The 14,556-nt window shown below is 48.4% G+C and overlaps 1 protein-coding gene across 2 annotated transcripts; it reads left to right on the forward strand.

Annotated features, from left to right (window-relative positions):
• Positions 1-1,445: 1,445 nt before the first annotated feature.
• rnf152 (ring finger protein 152) lies at positions 1,446-12,568 on the forward strand. Of its 2 annotated transcripts, none has more exons than XM_061805284.1 (2): positions 1,446-1,686; positions 11,535-12,568. In XM_061805284.1, exons 1-2 carry the CDS (start codon positions 1,467-1,469, stop codon positions 12,278-12,280), a joined length of 966 nt encoding a protein of 321 aa, XP_061661268.1. In that variant the 5' UTR covers positions 1,446-1,466; the 3' UTR covers positions 12,281-12,568. The 2 variants fall into 2 exon arrangements, with proteins under 2 accessions (XP_061661268.1, XP_061661269.1); XM_061805285.1 differs by lacking the exon at positions 1,446-1,686 and adding an exon at positions 11,055-11,196.
• Positions 12,569-14,556: the final 1,988 nt, after the last annotated feature.

The raw sequence follows: 14,556 nt of genomic DNA on the forward strand, positions 1-14,556 counted from the left end.
ATATCTTTGTTCAGTGTAGGGTTTCAAATTAGGATTGTTTCACAACTCCAAAGCAAATGGTGACTCTGGAAGACCAAACACAGCTAAACCGGACCGTCACGTTTTTCTGGGTAGTGTTGTCTAACTCGTTAGCTTCAAGCAAAATAAATCAAAAAGCATCTTCCTCGTTGGTTCCCAAGTACAAAATTTGTTTGTAACTACTTGATAAATCCTTCAATCTTCCCAAAGTTGCAGCTAATTAGCGCAGCGTTAGTGACACGTTCAAGTTTTGGTCGAAAGACACTGCTAATTAGCATAGCCGCACACGCCGCTGAGTGACATTGATCCCAAGCTCCGCTAGCTTAATTGTCATTCATCGGCATCACCGCTGGCCAAATAAACACGAGCGGGATCCAACCTTGACTGGTTATTTTCTTTCCTGATCGATAATCTCAACATCAACAAGCTGCCGAAAACCCTCCTCAGCGGGGTAGAGACGAATCGGGTGTGGATTTGAGGCCAGCGCATCTGCGGGCCTCGCAGATGTCCACCTCATCCGCAGCAGCGCACTTTAAAACGCGCCTCATCCGCTTCCTCTCAGTCGGAAGGGAATAAGGGGCGCAGACGTTCCTGGAAAAGGAGGTGAGACGCCGAACGGGGCGACGGCGGGACCAAAGCTTCTCGGGAAATCTTCGTGGTCGTCACCTCCACGCGGCGTTTGTCGCCCCTACCGTATTTCATCTTCAGGCGCCTTAGCCTATTTTTCTGTAGCACCAAAGGCCCGCTGCCTCCGCTTCCGTGGGAGCGTCGAATTGCCCGATCGTGCCCGATCCGCATTGACATGCTCGCCGAGTGAAGCCCACTCAATCAAATCCCCCACAATCCTCGGCTGCGCTTGTACGTGGAGCGGCAGCGTGACGCGCCCGTTCTTCCGAGAGTCATCATCTGTGGAAAACGACGAATCTTTTGCCGTCGGCCTGCGTGAACTGTTTTTGTCTTTTCGGCCGGACGTTCAGTTCTTGGTACTGACGACTGTCTTCACCGTGTTCCATGCTATATTTAATGCCGTGGAAATTCTTTTAGACCTTAGATCTATCTGAACCTGGGGAATCTCCGTGGACAAGTGGGTGCGTTCGAGGATAATGACAACAAAGACGGCAGGAAAAGACTTCAAGAACATCTGGACTTGAGTCGGGTTTAATCCCGGGCAGTTAAAATAGTGACAGGTGAGTCCTGACTCCTATTTAGTGGTTGTTTGATTGTGAAAACAAAAACATGACCACTTCTGGGCGGGTGTGCACATTTCTGCAACCGCATTCAATAATTTCTTTAGTTTTGCTTCCTAGCTCAAAAATATGACACGCTCTTTTTTTCAGGTTACAAGAAGGAAAAAGTCTCGGTGTCCAATTCAAATAGACGGCTATTATGACGTCATAAAAGTAGCCCCCCCCCAACCCTACCTTGCACAACCTGCGCGCGTGCGCCGGATGTGCGCATGCGCGACGGCGGGGAGGGCGTGTCGGCCCGAGGAGAGGCGGCCGCCCGCCCTGCTGCTGCTGCTGCTGCTGCTGCTGCTCTTTTTATTTGGGTTTCGCGTGTCCGCCCGCCCGTCTTGCCTTCCTGTTGTTGTTGTTGTTGTTGTGTTGCGTTCGCGCGACGACGAGGACGAGCTTGCAGACGCACTCGCCCCCCCCCCCCCCGCACGAGGTGAGTGTCCTCCTTTTTCTTTTTGTCCCATTGTCACCATTTCTCTCCTCGTCTTTTTGTTGGACTTCATTGTCACTGTTTGTGTCCTGGCGCGTGCATTTCCGGTCGCGCAGATCTCTTGTGTTTATGTGTGTGTGTGTGTATGAGAAATGTTGCGTTCACGTCCATGCCAAGATGCTGTTGCGCGTGCACGTCTCCATTGTCCCGGTCGCTGCTGGTCAAGTAGAAGGAGGGAAAAAAATAATAAAAGAAGTTGGAAGTCATCAGGAGCAGGTCATTTTTTTTTTTGCTGTTATTGTTTGATCCCAATATTTGCAGCTCTTCCGGGTGTGAGAGCTGCAATGATAGAAGGTCACACCAGGACGTGTTTAAAGCATCCCCCCCCCCCCACCCCCCCCTCCGGCCTCCTCCCCAAAAAGTGTTTTTCCCTCGAATAACAAGCTGGATGCGCTCCCGCTTTTAGGAAGTGTCGACATAATCTCGCCGTGTAATTGCCCCGGGTGGGGGATTAAGGAGTCTTAAACCAGGTCTTTGCTCCTTGTCTGCAACGGACCGCGTGCGCGCGAAATGAGATGTTTGGAAGCCGGCGAGGACATGCCGAACATTCCCCGGTTTTGTTGTTTTCCTTGGAACGGGCCGGGCAAAAGCCCAGGCGCGTCCCTTTTTGGCTTGATGGAAATCGCGGGCTAAGCGGTCCAAGAGTCCCCCGGGGGGCCCAATCCGACTTCAGGGAAACCCCTGGAGTTGTCAGTGCCGGAATGCGATGACCTCCCCCGAGGCTTTCTTTCCTTATTTATTTATTTTTTTCTTTAAAAAAAGGGCAGGGATCATTCGTGGTCGTGTTTTGGTTTTGGTTCGTCGTGGGAACGTAGTTTCTGCTCAATTACGTGTAACGTCTGCTAAATGCTAAACATTGCGTCGCTCTATGAAATCTCGGATCAAGTATATCCAGCCTGAAATGAGGTAACTGTAGCCTCTGGTCACTCCAATGTGATCTTGGGTGGCTTAAATCAGGGGTGTCGAATTGGGCCCCGCAAACTCATGTGGCGGGCCAGATGTGACCCCTGGGCCTCAGGTTTGACAAACCCTACTCCCATAAACGTAACCTCGGACCATGTTTTTGTTTTGTTTATTTTGTCCCCGCCCTCCCTACATTTTCTTCTTTAAATGCATGAATATGAATAAAAACTACATGCGCTATCGATGAGACCACGCCCAAGTCGCCCGATTAGCATACGCAGCTAACGAGGCTTGCCGCCCACTTGACTTCTCCTGCCCGTTTAAACCCCCGAATCCGCTCGCACCTGCGCTTCATCCGCATTCCCGCGACGTTCCCTGGAAGGCCAGACGCCGTTTTTTTTTTTTTTGTCCACGATCGCTCTCCATCTGTCGCCGCAGATTCCAGCAAACATTTCGTGCCCTGGCTTAACTCCGTTTTTTACTCTTTTGAAGCTGTTTTGTGGTCTTGCGTGTTTTTTAATTTTTTTTTTTGGGAGGAAGTGGGCAAGGCTAGTTAAGCAAAAGCGGAAGCGCAAGAATGCGGCAACCGCACAGCGCTGATAACTGTTGTGTGGCAGAACGAGGAAGGAATTGATTTGGAGTAAATCCACATGAAGTACACGCCTCCCGGTCGGTCCCTGAGCTGACGAGCTTCCGGCTGTCCGTGCTTTTTCCTCGGGAACGAGAGATTTATTGATTTTTCTCGAACGCCTCAGCTGATCTGTAAGCTTCAGAGTAAGACGAGAGTCGATGTCGAAAAAAAATTCTCGGGGCAGGTGAGGTCGCAGTCCGGCTCGGCTTCCTCGATCTCTCCGCCGAGGATAACGACGACGACGATTTTGGTTCTTTTTGGGAGCGTCGTGACCGTCGTTGACCTTGACTAATGAGGAAAAGGGGCCGCGACCTGGCAGATGGGGGGCTGGGGGGCGAAGGAGAGATGCAAAAATAGAAAATTCTTCTCTCCGGGCCGGACCGGGACAGAGCCGAGATCGGTCAAATGCGCAAAACGTGAGGAGCGCGATCGGAACGCGACGTTCCTTATTTTTTTCTGACTGTAATTGCTTCTGTCCACACGGTTTGGGCTCGGGACAGTCAGTTGATATGAAGAACGGTAACGATGATAAGTGCCCGCCGAAGAGAACAAAAATAAAACCTGCATCATCCAGACACGTTTTATTGCTATTACTCAATAGGAAAATTGATGTCGCTCCCAAAGTTCAAAGCGTGTCTCTGCTGACTTGCACTTTTTCCACGCTAATAACCGACAAGAGCTGGTTTCCAAAAGCGCAGTCGGTCATTAATAATCAGTCATGGTTTTGTCAGATTCCTATTTATAAGTTGCAAAAATGGTGCGTTACTGACACGTTCGAAGCCTCGGTTGCCTCGCTGATTTAAAAATTGTAATAATTAAAATGAAAACAACTGAATGACTATTGAGCCTCCACATCTGCGGCCAAGAAAAGAAGTTCACGCGTCCACGTTTGTCGTCGCCGAGTTTCCGCGGTAGCGAACCTGCGGCGTAGGCGTCCCCCGCCTGCGCTTTTCTCGGCGCTCTGAATCAATCTCCATCTCGCGGGCGTTCCCGTCGTTCGCCGTCCGTCTGCGGCCACGATCGATGTCGTTGTTTTGAGCCCGCCGGACGGATTGTAAGCGCTGACGAACGGGCGACCGGGTTCAGCCGTCGCTCCGGGAAAAATCGTTTAGCTTGCTCTCGCTGTTGACGTGGAAAAACCTGGAAGTGGCTTCCTGTTTTCGGCCATTTGTACTCGGCTGGATTTGCAGTAACGACTCGATTCTCGACTGCAATCCCTTCTGGAAGGCAGTCCGAAAACCGATTTGTTCGAAAACCGAATCAACATCCGTGCACGTTCTGTTATTTCAGTTTGTTTTTTTTTCGGCGGATGGGAGTTCACAACAGAGCGCGTCGTGGGTCAGCTGGTCTTGGCGCGCGCCTTCTGTTATTTCCGGGTTTTGTTGGGGGTGTTCGAGTACCGATTTTCGTTTGAAAACAGGAGCAAAAAATTCTCGAAATTTTCGTTTGAAAACCGATTTGTTTGAGAACTGAGGCCGTGCTCTATTTGCTCTCTACTGGAGTGAGTTCTGTCGTAGAATTTTTTAATTATTGTTTTGCGGTAACTTTAAGCCTTCTTCCGCAGTGTAACTATAACGTCATAGCTTCGGGTCACATTCAGTCAAAATAGCCGTGGATCACGTCAATGAACGGAGGCTGAGTGGTGCGCAGAGGATAAAAACACACCCTTGCGGGGTCGCCGGTTCGCATCCCGGCTCGAGCTTGTGTCGTCCTCGTGCTACGGATGAATCTGGCTGGAAGTTCGGTGGCGGTCGGAGGGGGGCGCAGGCGCAGAATGGCAGCCGTGGTTCTGTCAGACTATGAAAGTATAGCTTCACCGCACCAGGCGTAACTGCAAAGAATTATTATTTTTATGTAAGTGTAGCCTCCGATCACGTGAGCGTAGCCAGTGCACGCGGTGAGGTTACCGGTGTCGCCGCTCGTCGTTCTTCAGCCATTTGTTGACATCGCTTTACCAGCCCAGCCGCCGCCGTGAAAATCGGCGCCGCGGCCACGGGTGCTGATTTACTCGCGCATCGCATCGTCCCTTTTTTTTCCCCGACCAGAAACGAGACGTCCGTGTTGGGCCGTGATGGGTTTCCCCGGAGACGTGTTGACCGGATAAGAGCTGGTGGCGCTGGCGTGTCTTCTTCTCACACGTGTCGATGACAAGATAAGGAAGTCGCTGATGGCGGCCGCCAGGGGGTCTGCTGCCGCGTGACGGCGCTGATCCGCCGCCAGACGCTTCAGACGTGTCCTCAGCGCAGCTACACAACCATTACTTTGTGTTCCTTAGAAATATTTTGTATGTATTTTAAAGTATAAAATGTTTGTATGATTAGTGACTCAGCATCAGAAAGGAAGCACGTGGCAAAATTACTTTCCGCTGCAAAAAACACCTCGTTCTACCTCCACAGCGGCCGGCGGCGGGTCCTCGCCCGCCACCTTGCCGTCGGCAAGGTGCGGCGTCACACGGTCGCACGGTACTCAGTTCAGCGGGGTCACAAAAAAAAAAGATGCGTCCACTTTCCCCGAGTCCAGAATCTCATTGATTGATTGATCGGGAGTGGACTCGTCGTGATAAAATCTCGAGTAAATCGACTCATTTTTCGACATTGTCTTTTGTGGAAACCGTAAACTGGGTGAACAAGTGTTTCTAAAAGTTAGCTTGCGAGTTTACAAGACAGCTGTCGAGTAAATCAATTCCGCTTCTTGAGTTGTGACTTCTCAATGGCCGACGGTGGTGGTGGTGGTGGTGGTGGGGTTTTAGCGAGCTGACAGGCGGCAGACCGGACCGGGCCAGCGGCGCGCTTGCTTTTTAAACCAATTGGATTGTGGATTAATCCCACTTTGGAGTTCACACCTGGGATGCCGGCACGTCGCTCGCGCACACACACACAAGACAAAATGTTATTAAAAGGCCTCCCGCCCGGCCGCCGCGGGACAGATTGATGCCGCTAATTAGATAGAAACCTCGCGGGCTCGCTGCCTCCCCAATGCGCGAGCACGAAATCATTCAGTCCTTTAATTGGCGGGATGCTGCTCCAGGAAAAACAATCAGGCCCGGCGATGTCGTGAATAAAGATGCGGACGTGAATGTGAGCGGGGAGCACATCTGCCTCGCTGCTCCGGGTTTCCAAATCCACCCCGGCGAGGATAAGCCCCATAGATAATACATGGACGTGTGCGAGGACAACAAGATCGCGAATAGCGGGCGGCGCTTGAAGTCACGCGTGTCGTCAGTCAACCGCTGCCCGAATGCAACCTGGAGATGATTACGATCAATTATCCCCGCTAATCAAGTGCAAGCGCACACAAACGAGTGTGACGCTCCAGGAGCGAATGCTAATGAAACCGGCGTCCGCCTTGTCACGGCGATGACGACGACCGGCGGGGGCGGCAACAACACAAACGGCATCCATCCATCCATCATCTACCGCTTTCCCGGGGGAAGTAGCTTCAGCGGGGATACCCAGACTTCCCTTTCCCCAGCCACTTCTTCCATTAGGGATCCCGAGGTGTTCCCATGCCAGCCGAGAGACGTAGTCTCTCCAGCGTGTGCTGGGTCGTCCTCGGGGTGGGACATGCCCGGAACACCCAACCAGGAGGCATCCGAATCGGATGCCCCGGCCACCTCATCTGGCTCCTCTCAATGCAGAGGAGCAGCGGCTCGACACTGAGCCCCTCCCTGATGACCGAAATTCCCGCCCGGACACCCTGCGGAGGAAATCCATTTCGGCTGCTTGTATCTGGGATCTTGCTCTTTCGGTCACGACCCGCAGCTCATGCCCATAGGTGAGGATAGGAACGTACACTGACTGGTAAATTGAGAGCTTCCCCTTTCAAACACCCCCCCCCCCCCGCCCCAAAAGTATTGCAACTTCTGGACCAATAGCAACGACAATAACACCAACAGTACCAAATGTAGCAATAACATCAGATTATCTGAATTTTGCAACACAAAATTACCAATTTTTACCCTGACGCTCTCTGGATGGTGTAGCACAACGGAGGCCCCCCCTGTGAGGTGAATTGGACGGGATGTCGCTAAAAGCCGGTTGGTAGCGTCATTGCTAACTTTGCAGTCGCCTGCCGGGTATTAGCTTAGCATTGCGTACCGCGGACTTTTGTCCATCGCGGTCATCAGTTGTTGATGAGACGGGTTACGTGAGCGTCGTTAGAAGCTTTATTGATCGCTTTTGTCTTTTGATGAAAACGTAATCTCCTCGGCTGAGGTAACCGAGGCGTACGCCCTCCGCGGCCATCGCGATTCAGGTGGGCCAAAGTGCTTTTGCGATAAGACATCCGAGCGCGCGGTGAAATCAAATCAATTCGCAGTCGGACTTTGCGTCCCGCCTGATTACGTCTACGTGCATCGCGGACGTATCTACGCCATAACTTACTTCTCGTATCGTTTACTTTCTATTCGGATTTTATATCAAATCAAAATAAAATCCCGACTGAAATCAGTTGCGTTCTCGTGACTACTTGATCAACGACCCAAAATCAATGGATTGGTTAATCACGCCTGACTTGAAAGCTGTACAAAAACGTCTCAAAATGGATTCCTTGGCCTTTTTTTTTTTATTTTTTATTTCTTTCCCTTCATAACTGACAGATTAATTATGTGGATCCAAGTCCGCCTCACGTTAATATTTACTTATCGGGTCCTAGGGAAAACGTTTGCGCAGTTGATTGCGCCAATAAATCCTCAGCTTTTGAGACAAAACTCATAAATGACGAATATGACCAATACGCCGTGTCAGCGGTTATCTGCCCGATCAAACGTCGGCTTGATAAAATTGTGCTGTTATAATAAAATTCCAGTCGGCCGTCATCGGCAGCGCTTCGACTCCAGATGTCAATCAAACCTATCAACGGGCCGTCGTCTTTTGCTATTTTATTAATTTTTTGGAACGATGACGTCCTGACATCAGCATGAAATATCATCTCTTTCGGCTTTTTGTTGAATTTTCGTCGCGTGACCTTCGTAAAGCCTCGCTCTCGTATTGTCCTGTGCCCAGTCAGCCCCACCGTGACACAAAGACGGGAGAAATTGCGTGCTGCGTGCGGCCCAAGCGGCACCAGCGGCCCCGGCGGACCGGCCGCACGCGCCTGGCAGACGTTCAAGAGAAACCGCCGCGTCGTGAAGTGCGCCGATTAATGTTTATTACCGTCATTTTCACGCGCCGTTGACCTTCATTGTCGCGCTATCCTCCTCTTTCTTCGTCATCCGCGAGGGCGTGTGGCGCCCCCTGCCGGAGCTCGGCGCGAACGCGAACTGGAGCGCGCTTTGGTTACGCCGGGCGCCGGCTGGGGTTAGCGTGACATTTGGCTGACATTTTCCGCCGGCGGGGCTCACATTTAACGAGCCGCGCTTCTGTCTTGCAGGTATTTTGCTGCGTCCTCACACCCCGTGGCCTATGCGAGTTTGTGCGTGGACTGTATAGTCTGTGTGTGTGTGTGTGTGGTTGTGTGTGTGGTTGTGTGTATAAGCTGCTGGTCGATGGTTGGTTATTTTTATCTTGTGCACTTTCCTTTTAGCTGATTTTATGTGGAGTGGGAGGGAGGCCCTGAAGGTTTTGTGTGTGCGTGTGCATGTGTCTATGTGTGTGTGTGTGTGTGTGTGTGTGCATGTGCGCCACCTGCACGTGATGACGTCACGATCACCCTTTGGTCAAATTATTCATAATCACATTGGGGACAAGAAATACAGGAAATAAATAAGTGCACTATTTAGCTGTTGTATGTATGCTATAGCTTATACTGCTATTCTATTGACTGCAATTAACTTTATATGGCACCGTTCAACAATGCTCTAATAATATTAAAAAAAATATATATACACATATATGACTACTGCGACAATATATTATACATTGTCAGTGGTGTAATATACCGTAATTCCCGGCCTACAGAGCGCAGCTGGTTATCAGCCTCGGTACACGGAAAGCAACGTAACTCCCGAATACACATCGAATTTATTGGTAGAAAATAAAATAATGTAAAATTACCCCCACGAAAAGTTAAGTTTTCCTCAAAAGTACCGTAACCGACAAGCAGATAACGATGATGTCGTCTGATTTTTGACTTCGAGCTACAGTTTTGCCTTTGCGTGACCCATTTAAAACATACATGCATGCACACACATATATTCTTATAGTTACATGCATCATACAAATATGTATAGCGCCAAAAGACGCCGGCAAAACTGTCGGTTTCTCTGATTTTGCAATTTATAAATACGCGCGTTCAGAAAATGTACATTTCGGTTTTATTCTGTGAATATTGGCAACGTAACTCCCAAATACAAATCAAATTTATTTGTAGAAAATAAAATCATGTAAAAGTACCGTAATTTCCGGCCTTCAACCCTGCGGTTTATGCGGTGATGCGGCGCTAGCGTTAGTGCGGCGCTAGCGTTAGTGCAGCGCTAGCATTAGTGCGGCGCTAGCATCGGCGCATCTGGTTATAAGCCTCGGTACACAGAAACAGCTTAACGCTAGCGCCGTCGCATCACCGCATAAACCGCAGGGTTCAAAGTCACGGTTGGAGCCTGGAAATTGACGTACTTTTTGAGGAAAACTGAACTTTTTGGGGGTATTTTTTTTACATTATTTTATTTTCTACAAATAAATTCGATCTGTATTTGGGAGTTGCGTTGCTAATGGTTGACAGAATAAAACCAAAATGTACATTTTCTGAACGCGTGCATTTATAAATTGCAAAATTAGGGAAACCGACAGTTTTGGAGCTATACATATTTGTATGTTGCATGTTACTGTAAGAATATATGTGTGTGCATGCATGTATGTTTTAAATGGGTCACGCAAAGGCGAAACAGTAGCTCGAAGTAAAAAAAAAAAAAAAATGACATCGTTATCTGCTTGTCGGCGGGCTTGTTTTTAACCCGACCTCTAAAGAGCGCCCCCCAGAGGCTCACATTTTTATCGCCGGTTGTCATGGTTACGCCACATCAGCTCCACATCCAATCCGACCACAGAAAGTGCCTTCAAACTAAAATAAATAAATAAATAAATAAATTGCAACTTTTGCGTCTTTTATTTTGTAGTGCCTTGTCTTCACAAGTTTTATAGAAATGTTTTTGGGAAAATTATTTACTTAAAATGAAGATTACATCCATATCAAACCGGCCGTACGAAATGTGAAACGGTTGCACTCACTGAATTATTATTTTTTTTTTTAACACAAACACCGACTGCTTCCCTCAGATGGAAAGAGAGAGAGGATGAAAGCGGTGGTAGGCAATAAAAGAAAGATGATGGAGGATTCAAAGAATGAATGAGAGAGAAAGAGAAAGAGAGAATGGGATAAAAAGAAGGCGAGCGACGAGCAAGGAAGAATTCATAAGCGAAAGAAAGGGACGGGAATAACAGACGTGAGAGAGTAGGGTAGAGAATGAATAAGATGGAAAGGAAAAAAAGTGCAAGAAGGGGACAGCGCAGGAAGAGAGGAAGAGTGACAGAAAGCTTGACGGAGAGCAGATTTGCTTCCCACCCGTGCGTCTGTGATTCTTTCCCTCGACATAAGAATTGTCGCGGCCATTGGAACGGCCAACGTGCCGACTCGGCGTTTTCCCGCGCACCAGCGCGACCAACTCATGAGTTGGCATTTTAAAAAAAAAAAAAAAACTCAACTCCGAAAGGAAGCCCGAATTAATATTTAGCGATTCGTTCGCCAGGGGGCGACATACTAAAATCCTCCGAAATGTGATCTTTCTTCTGTTGATGTGCAATTATTCCCTTCCAAACTCAACACTGCCCCCCCCGCAGGGCTTAATGCGGGTACTGCAGGATTTGTTCGGTAAGCTTCCCTGAGATGGAGAAAAGGGGGGAAAAAGTGAAGAAGAAATGCGGCCAACTCGCGAGTAAGAGGAGAAACCCTTTTCCCGAAGATTGGGATAAGTTTAGATTACCGAGGTAAATGTCGAGTGCCTCGATATTCCACCTGCTCCTCACGCTTGATTTACTTTCCACGTTTCCCCGATTATAAAGCAAACACCGTCAGCGGGTTTCCTGGTTCCTATGTGACGTTTGCAGTTTCTCCCCGTGATCTGTTCTTTTTTTGTTCTTGCTTGTCTACACGTGCCTTGGCTTTGTACCCCACTTCTCTCGCCGGATTCAAACCCAGAACCCCTTGAATCCGAGCTAATCACTACGTCCCCTCCTGTTGGATTTATTTGAGATATTATGAAAAAAAAAAATGTTCTTTTCAATTGGTGTCGGTCCCTTAACGCGGCTGCCGTGTTGCGTTGCAGATGGACGAGCATGTCGCCGCGAGCACTCTGTGACGTCGCCGCGACGCCGTCGGGGTTGTCTGCGCAACGACCATCGAGGACCGGGACGTTATCTGAACACCCGGTGGAGTAAATTTTCCCTCGTTGTCATGGAGACTCTTTCCCAAGATTCCCTGCTGGAATGCCAGATCTGCTTCAACTACTTCAGCCCGCGGCGGCGGCCCAAGCTGCTGGACTGCCGCCACACGTGCTGCTCCGTGTGCCTGTCGCAGATGCGCAGCAGCCACAAGGAGATCCGCTGCCCGTGGTGCCGCGGCGTCACCAAGCTTCCGCCGGGCCTCTCCGTGGCCCACTTGCCCGACGACCCCGACGCGGCGGCCGTGGCGGCCATCCCGCACGCCTCCGAACGCACGCCCGTCTTCATCCGGCTGCCCGGCAGCGGCTGCTACATGGTTCCGCTGGCCGGCGAGGAGGACCGGGCGCCCGGCCTGCTGGCGTGCCGCTTCCTGCCGGGCGGCGGACAGAAGGGCGTGGCGCTGGTGAGCGTGCCCGAGGAGAGGCCGCTGGGCGCGGTTCTCCAGGGGGAGGACGGCGAAGGGGAGCGGCACGTGAGCGGGCCGGCGGCGGGGCTGGCGGCCAAGGGGTCCACGTGGTCGGGCGTGTGCACGGTGGTGCTGGTGGCGTGCGTCCTCCTCTTTCTGCTCGGCATCGTGCTGCACAACATGTCCTGCATCTCCAAGCGCTTCACCGTCATCTCCTGCGGATGAACCACGGACGGAATCCGCCGTGACCCGCCGCAGATTCCAACGAGACCCCCCGGGCGCCGACCTTTGGACGTGAAACATTCCCGAGGTTTAATCCACTCCGCCCTTTACCCTTTTGTTATTCAAGACTCAGGCTCGTCCGATTGGTTGTTTAGTTTCTGTCTTTATGTACATTGTTTTTGTTGTTTTATTTTGAAGAGACTTGGGACTCGGGCTCTGAGTCTATAAGGACAAAGCTTGCGTGTGACTTGTCCACTGAGTCCGTCTTGTCAATAAAATTGTGGTGTTAGAACACGAAATGTGACTTTTTTTTGTTTTTTCTTTTGGTTGTTCTTCAATGGTTTTGTCGGGATTTACACACACTACAGGTTAAACTGTGTATTTCCACATACATAAAATATTTACTCAATGAATAATATTCACCGTTGCGTAGTTTAACCACATTACTTTATTAGTCAGCCTCAGGATTTTGTTTTAATTTTTTGCTGTTAATAGATGGACACGCTGCTAACTAAGCTTATTTACACCATGTTAGTGATGATTAACATCAATATTCCTTACACATCTGATACAGCATATTTATAAAATAATTTATGCAACTCATATATATACTGTACAATTATTGCAAAAATGTCTGCTCAGGGCAATACGTAAAAAAAAAAAAAAAACACAATAATATTTGCGACGCTTCGGAGCAATTTACTGTACGTCGCCTAGCACCATTCGGCCATTGTCCGGATTTCCCGTTTGTTCATTTTATTGGAAATTTGATGCAGTGTGGCATCGGTGCCCAAACAACGTTCCAGAAAACGACAGAGGAGCGTCTGTAAGTGTTTTTTTAAGACACTATTTCTTATATGTAACATAATCTGATTTATGGGTGAGCTTTTTGGTAGCGTTTATTTTTTTTTTTTTTTACCTGAATTGGGTTAGCGCTAGCACGCTAATGCTAATCGCGAATGCTAGCCATTTAGCAAAAACATTTTTTTGGGTCTCAAATTATGGACAGAGTTTGTATTATACACTTAAAACCAAGATAAGTAGTTTAGGAAAGAAGTCCGCCCCTCGTCACTGGCAATAAAATACATGTTAGGAGTAATAAAAAAGTGCACGTATGCACCTGTCGGTGGGTGCTTACTATGGGTGACGTCATTTTTTCCGAATTAGCCGCACACACCACTGCGTGCCGCCATTTAACAGGGATGATAATTTTACACGGATTCGCTTAATTCCGAGTTTTTTTTTTCAACTAAAAATGTCATTTTCGTGAAACGTGTGAATCCGGTGAGAATTTTATTTCATTTTTTTTTGGGGGGGGGGGGGGAAGAGGCTGTAATCAAGACCGGCCGCCATCATCAGTCACAGCTGCGAGAGCGGAAAACGGCATCGCTCTCTCTTTACGGCATTCCTGTCTGTTTGCATTAAATTGGGTGTATAAGTAATAACTACAACAATCCGATTTCCGGCAGCATTTTGCAGCTATTGCGTCGGTGTATATATTATACATATATATATATATATATATATAATGTTATAACTTATAGACATACGTAAAAATATGTTATCGAGCGGTTCGCACGTTTGCCAGTACGGTGAAAGTCTCGGAGCGAAAAGATGAAGAAACGCAAAGGTAAGTTGGACGTAAACTTCTCAAATATGACATAATTCACATACGATTAGCCCCATCATAAGCACTGGCCCTGTAGAGCATGCATTTTATTGTTCAATTAATATTTCATAATCTCTGTCTCATATTTGTAGTTATTTACGAAATACAACTTGTAAGTGCAATAGCCCGTTTCATTCGGTCTACATTTTTATGTCTGAAGTTTGGCATCATTATTTTGGTTGTTTGGACTCATATTTTAAATTTTGTTATGATTGCCCTGTATTTATGTACACAGTTAGAAGTAACCAGAGGTCACCGTTGAACAGTGTGTTTTATAAAAAATGTCATGCCCAAAGCGGGCGCATGTTGCATGCATTATGTTTTCCCAAATTAGTCATTCTGCTCCCTGTTTTAGTCTCAAATTATGTACAGAGTTTATACTATACATTTAAAACCAAGTAAATGGCAATAAAATACATGTTAGTAGTCATAAAAAAATGCACCTGTCCGTGGGTGCTTAGTATTGATATAGTATATTAGTGATCCATAAACTGGATTTTGTGTATTGTTGTGTGTTTTCTGAAAACATTTGAATGGTATGGTAATTACACTATCGCGCTAACCATATTTACATCATAATAGCGCAAATGTAGAATGTTTAAAGTTCTCT

This window comes from Syngnathoides biaculeatus, chromosome 19, assembly GCF_019802595.1.
Source record: "Syngnathoides biaculeatus isolate LvHL_M chromosome 19, ASM1980259v1, whole genome shotgun sequence".
In the NCBI taxonomy this organism is placed as follows: Eukaryota; Metazoa; Chordata; class Actinopteri; order Syngnathiformes; family Syngnathidae; genus Syngnathoides; species Syngnathoides biaculeatus.

Excerpts from the sequence above, each read along its gene's own strand:
- rnf152 (XM_061805284.1), top strand. The coding sequence starts at position 1,467 with ATGTGCGCATGCGCGACGGCGGGGAGGGCGTGTCGGCCCGAGGAGAGG. Across the intron at positions 1,687-11,534 it reads CCCCCCCCCCCCCGCACGAG|ATGGACGAGCATGTCGCCGC; the intron begins GTGAGTGTCCTC and ends GTTGCGTTGCAG.